The 6,729-nt window shown below is 36.8% G+C and overlaps 1 protein-coding gene across 1 annotated transcript; it reads right to left on the bottom strand.

The window, feature by feature from the left end:
- Window positions 1–917: 917 nt before the first annotated feature.
- LOC125468792 (NAC transcription factor NAM-B1-like) lies at window positions 918–5,649 on the bottom strand. Its single transcript, XM_048565251.1, has 6 exons — window positions 5,424–5,649; window positions 4,103–4,719; window positions 3,463–3,828; window positions 3,120–3,374; window positions 2,147–3,033; window positions 918–2,001 (listed from the first exon to the last, which is right to left on the bottom strand). The coding sequence occupies exons 1-5, from the start codon at window positions 5,647–5,649 to the stop codon at window positions 2,842–2,844; spliced, it is 1,656 nt and encodes a 551-aa protein (XP_048421208.1). The 3' UTR covers window positions 918–2,001; window positions 2,147–2,841.
- Window positions 5,650–6,729: the final 1,080 nt, after the last annotated feature.

The following is a 6,729-nucleotide window of genomic DNA, read 5'->3' as shown; positions in this document are numbered from 1 at the left end:
AAGACTCCAAGACCTAACTCTTTGAGCTGCAAGCCAAACCAAGTTTTCTTGATGGTGATTCCTTTTACTTTTAACGCGTTAGTTAAGTTTATAATCCATTTTGTCCCGTCGTGGGAATCTTATCAGCCTTGTTTGAAAGGTTGAGCTCTAGTAACTTTCTTCAATATTTTTTGGAGGGAAACATACAATCGAGAGAACATTCTAGAGTCTGATACATGGGAAGCTTTGCTCACAAGTCACAATAAATAATTGTTTAGAGTAGAGTGACAAGAATGTAGTTCTAACTGTCCGAACCTGGATAACGACCAAGGTGGAGGGGTGTGGGACCAAAGAGTTAGTAGTCGTCCGGATGATGGATTGTAGAATTTTTCAACATGTGCATGATTTAGATGATTCGTTATACTCATGCGGTAATGATATATAGGTACGTGACATGTCGCATGAAATTTATTCTTTGACCAGATCATTATTGAGCCTATGAATCCCATATCCCAAAAAAAAAAGGAAAAAAAAACAATGCATATGCATATAGAAATTTTGACTACCATTTTATATTGTTACTTAGAAGTGAGATAATCTTCACATACTCTTTTTAGTCTCTCCCACATTTTTTTTATATTTTATTTTTGGTCGTGAGATTGAGTTAATCAAAAGCAAACAACTAACAAGATTAAACAGAAGTATGTAAAAGGTTAAAAAGAGTGTATATTATCTTTTCACTTGATTTTACGGTATAACCTCACTTCTTCATAGCTGAGATTACGACCTACTTACAATGCTACAATTTTTCTGTAATGAATTTTCTAAAAGATGAATTTGAATCTGTTAATAAAATAGAGATAAATACTATTAGACTAATATTTTGTTTATTTATTTACTTTTACAACAATTTTAGAATGGTTTGGACTTTATATCGGTTTTGACTACTATAATACTTTTATGGTGGCAGTTAGCAAAGAGTTTTTCTTTTCTATTTTTTTTGTTATTTTAGAAATCTCGGCATCACAGGTGAGGAGTATGTAGCTTAAGTAGTTTGAGATAGGCTAAAGACCAAAACCCAAAAATCCCATCTTTTACGTGACACCTAACTCTGATCATTTTTCCCCTTCTGAATTTAAATCTCAAATTCCAATTCTTGTTTACCTCATTCATTGATTCATTGCTTCATTTGGTCTACTACATTAGCAGCCATGACATTGAAATGCCCGAAACCAATTTTCCAGTGACAAAAATAGGATAAAACATTCACCACAATTCAAAAGTAATGTCATGGCTTTAATACTACAAAGCATTCAGTGTTACAACTATTTTAGTTGTTATATTTAATTTTCACAACTTTATATTCAATCCTTTCCATCCGATTTTCAAAACCACTCACTATGTTCAATCTTACCCTTCCGGTTTTTTATATTCAATTTTTAAAAAAGACTGCAACAAAGTAATGAAAAAACAATGCAAAGTACTCCAAGCAACATTCAAATGTTCGAAATAAATCACATTGACAAGAATATTTTCCCTTCAATACAACATTCTCAATGACATAATAATAAATACATATTAACAAGGATACAAGTTTTGGTGTTTCACACTTAAGATAGGTCATTGAAAAGTTTAGACCTTCAATTTTAATCATACATTTAAAAAAAAAACAAAAACAACTGGAACAAGTACTCCATCAAGGATGGAACTCAAAGTTTCAATTTTCATAACCATGACATCACATTAGTGTCTGGTTATGTTAATATATCAGTTGACTCTCCAGCAGCCCTGTAGCAGCAGCACCTGTACAGTGAATGCGGAACAATGCAAATCCGCCTTTGATTGAAAATCATAGGACTTGGTTGGAATTGGAATGTTGTTACCATGGACGACTTGATTTGTCACTTAATGGAGATGCTTCCCAGAAATTGATAGAACCCTTCAATTCGTTGCACATTCCATGCCTGCTTTGAACGGTATGAGCAGAAAGCAATACAATGCGCCAGCTGCAGCTTCACTGTCCTGCAAATACAAAATCAAATTAAGTACTTCAGTGAACATACCAAATAGCTTATCGGAGTCAAAGGATAAACATAAGAGCATTCATTTAATCATGGGGACAAAGCCAGAAAGTGTTCACTTCATGTTTTCAGCTTGATTTCGTCACCTTGTTTCGTGACACAGCCCTGCATTCGGATTCTTCTTGGAGCATCTCCATGTGGGTAGACGGGGAAAGATGTTGGTGGATATTGCGGTTGTGTGTTGTTTGACTTGTAGGATAGAGAGCTACTCGTCTGAGGAATACATGTCGTTGTGTTGATAGAGGAAGTACCGTCTTCAAATAATGCTTGTGAGAAAAGACATTGTTACTTTATCTGGACTCGTCACGTTCTGAGAAAGGTAGAATTCCGGATAGCATTTCAACCGTTTGCATTTCGTGGTGTGCCCTTGTACCAACAAAAGTTCACCTAACAAGGTTGAAGTATACAAGACTTGGGGATTCTGTGACACACAACAAAGATTTGGACATAATTGTCCAAAAGCAATGTTGTGTCAAAGACTACTTAACTTGTTTTGCTTTTCCTGGACATAAGTGTCCGTACTTACGAATAAGTGTCCAAAAGCTAATGCAGAATAATCTATTGGGTATAATCTAGATATTCTCCTACAAATAAGAGTACCGTTGTTCATTAACGATATTGGAGTGTTTCTCCAATAGCTAATGCAGAATAATCTATTGCGTATCCGCGGAGTAATTCAGCGTTAGTATAACTGGTTTACTCCACTGCCCTCATCGCACACCCATCCCAATGACTCTCATAGGTTGGAGCCATTCGAAAAAGTGTACGATGCCTCTGTTATTCAAGAACTTTGTGGAGAAAGAGTTGCAATCTCCATAGCTAAAGATTGCAACTCAATGCATCCAATATAGTTATTGGCATGCAGAAGCTCTCCCGGTTTTGAGAACAATATTGGTGACTGCAATCTGTAATTCTGTAGCTGATCAAACGGTTGAAAAGTTGATCCCCAATTTTCTTCTGCCTGAGAATAAACCTGGATGAAGAATCATGCTTAAGTGTAAAATTTAGTGTACTTCTGATGCACCATATTAAGTTCATATAATAAAAATTCATTCTCACCTCGGAAATCCATTCGTTTGTAGCGTGATTTTTAGAATTATAAGCGATGTTCATAACTGGTTCGTTGTCATAATTGGTTGCAATGTTATTTGTATTAGTAACATACCAATCATTATCCCCAATTGGAGATGTCCAGTGACTGAATTTGCTACTATGAATGTCCGGAACATTTCCCAGCTGGTGTGGCCTATGTGGCTGATGTGGCTCGGGAGGAGATAAGGGTGAATCCAATTCTTTTCCTAGCTGAGAACAACACTGCCGTATTATAAGATTCACAAAAAAAAGAAAAGAAAAAAGAAGCCAATTGTTAAATTATATATATACGTCTTGTAATTTGTATGACCAAGTTCACATCAGAATGTTTAAAACGTGTATTCATACTTACGTCAAGAATCATATCATCTACAGCTGGATCATTAAAATCAGATGAAATGCTGCTACCAAGTTCACCAACATCATGATCGCCACTGCCAAACACACAACTATCTAGCTGTTTGTGAGCCAGAATTTCTTCAGTGACGGGAATCATATGATTCATGGCAGCAGCTTGGTTATTAGTATTATAGGTGATGCAGCCACCAATGCCAGGATCAAGTAATTCATGACTACAGATATCAGGAGCATTTCCAAGGTGAGGTGGTTGATGCAGCTGAGGTGTCTCGGGAGGAGGAAAGGGTGAATCCTGATATCCTCCTAGCAGAGCATGTGACTGCCAAGTGCCAGATTAAGAATCATAAAACAAGCAAGTGTTAAGTTTTGATACACTTCTTGTGCCACATATTAACATTTTTACATCAGAAAATGTTCGAAAAAGTTCCTTTTTTCTTCATAAAAGATTAGCTCATGCCCGTCAAAGGTACAAAGTACTACTCTTAGTCATGAAGGAGAGAGGACCAACACATCCAGAAACCTCCCTCCGATTCCCTGTTTATTAAAACAAAAAAATAACAAAGATAAATACATATGGGGACATAAAACCAAACCTCATGAATCATGTCACGTAGAGCTTGATCAATAGAATCAGATGAGACGCCGCCACCAGGTTTACCATGGTCATGATTTCCATTGCCAAGTAGATCATCTTCTAGCTCTTTATATGTCAAAACTTCTGTATCTGGAGTCATATGAATCATTGCAGCAGCAGAAGCGGCGTGATCATCTCCGGGACTAGAGGCAATGTAGCCACAATTACCAAGATCAGCTAAATCATCACAGACCGATGTACCCTCAGGCTTCTTTTTATCAGACTTAGAATCAACCGGCTTATACTTCAGGAGGCAGAGAACATAGTCCCTCTTCACATCCCTCTCCTGACAGGGACTAGAACCCTGCTTAGGTTTACTGCAGTAGTACTCGTGCATGATCCAGCCAGTCCTAACGGATTTAGACGCCCCACCTTTGAAGGTCTTGGTTTGGAAGGTTAATGTCCTCTTTTTGCAAGTGAAGTATTTTGAGCTGAAATCCTGCGGCTTGCCTGTGATCTTCCAGAAGCCATGCTTTGTGACTCTGTTGCAGCGAAGACTATTTGTGTATTTGTAATCACACAGGCTGAAGGTGTACCACGCCTTAGCTTGAAAAGCAGAATCAGCGAACATGAGTTCTGCAACACAAAGCAAGATAGTGAAAATTTATAACAACTAAAGATTATTTTGGATTGGATAACTCATTAGATTCAAGGTCCATTCGGTGCCTAGGATTTGATCGAATTGGATAACTCACAATCTTTAAGCTATGTTGATGGGATAAATGAAGAAATTTTGTCCACTTTGAAGGTAGAAGATGGATTACTCATAAGGAAACTTATTCCTTCCAATCACTACAAAATTGGCAGGATTTGAAGGAATAAGTTTCCTTCATGTCCCTTCGCACCTAATACCATCAGATACCTTGAATGCGATGAGATATCCAACACAATCCAATCCTTCACACTGAACGATCCCTTAATGTGGGTTGAAGGAAGAAAAGAATGCAACTTCCAAGTTGAAGGTCGAAGACGGATTATTCATCAAGCCAACTTATCCCTCCTAATCCTACCATGGAAGGATTGGAAGGGACAAGTTTCCCCATGACTAACTTATCTTCTACCTTCAATTGGGCACAAAATATCGGAAACTAACATCTATATCTTCATTCAACATCCATCCATTCAGCCTAGTAACTACTGCATCCAATCTAATCCTAGACGCCAAACGAGGTCCTAGTCTTGAACAAATAAAACAAGATTATGCACGGACGAAAATCATACCGTGAAAAATAATATATACCTGGGTTTTAAAGAAAATGTGAGATAGAATAATGGGTTACCAGGCAAAGCCCTAGGCTCGGACTTATAGACATCGATGACAGGGAGGAAGTGGCAGGCTTGGGATTTGTGACTTCTCATCTTCTTCCCCAAGAAGTCTGTCATTTCCTTGTTAGTGGGATGGAATCTGATCGCAGCCATCATGTCCAGCGCCAATTGTGCGGTTGTTGTTCTGGTGGTGGTGCTGTTTCCCATCCCTCCTCCTTCTCCTTCAAATGTTTTATACATTTTTTTTCGGTGAAGAGATGTTGTATAAAATTGTGAACAAGAAAACAAGATGTTTTTGTCTTCAGAAAACAAGGCAGAAGAAGTAGAGCAAGTGAAGTTGTATATAAAGGTAAAGTCAGTGCCACTGTGCTCCTTGTCTTCCAAGTTTTCTTGATGGTGAAGGAAATGGCTTTGACTGTGGAACCCCCCCACCCCCAAAAAAAAAAAAAAACAAACACCCACTTCCAATTGTTTTTTTTTAGCTTACAAACTAACGTTGGAGACTAAATTTTTAAAATTAAAGTTGTAAACTAAATGTATGTGGTTGTTAGTGGTTACATTAGTACTTAAACATTAATGAACATACTTATTTGTTGTTAGTAACAAATTATTTTGTTTACAAATTTAATTTAAAATTTTGATCTTTAGTTATTTGTTACTTCAACGCGTTAGTTAAGTTTGGGAATATTATAACTCTTATCAGCCCCTCTCGAAAGGTTGAGCTTTATTAACCTTCTCCAATATTTTTTGGAGGGAAACATACAATTGGGAGAAGAACTTTCTAGACTCTGAAACATGGGAGCTTTGCTCACAATTCACAAGAAATAATTATTTAGAGTAAAGTGACAAGAATGTAGTTCTAACTATCAAAACCGGATAATGACCAAAGTGAAGGGTTGTGGGACCAAAGAGTTAGTATTCGTCCGGACGAGGGATAGTCGAATTTCTTAGCAGAATAGCATTCATGCACGCACTCATGCATGTGCAGAAGACATTTTTTGAATTATAACGTGCTACGCTCGACTTATACGTGTTAAATGTATTTATATGAGTTAATTGCTTTAATAATTTTTTTTATGACAAAAAGAAAGTCAAATATTTAAAGTAAAGAAATAATATTCGAACATGCTAGAAGAAACCCCTCAAAAACCAATTAAAGTAACTGAATCCATATAAGAAAATTGGTCTTTCAATATCCATCTACATTATATTTAATTTACATTAAGAATAGAGAAAATAATATTTAATAAACAACTGATTGAATTACATTATTGCTAGCTCATTGTGATGCTAAGCCTATCCCACTCCCCCTTAGTGTAG

The sequence above is a fragment of a genome, unplaced genomic scaffold (assembly GCF_019419815.1).
Source record: "Pyrus x bretschneideri cultivar Hongxiangsu unplaced genomic scaffold, Pyrus_bretschneideri_v1 Contig4, whole genome shotgun sequence".
In the NCBI taxonomy this organism is placed as follows: domain Eukaryota; kingdom Viridiplantae; phylum Streptophyta; class Magnoliopsida; order Rosales; family Rosaceae; genus Pyrus; species Pyrus x bretschneideri.
The sequence above is the reverse complement of the archived record's forward strand: the minus strand, read 5'-3'. Positions and strand labels throughout refer to the sequence as shown.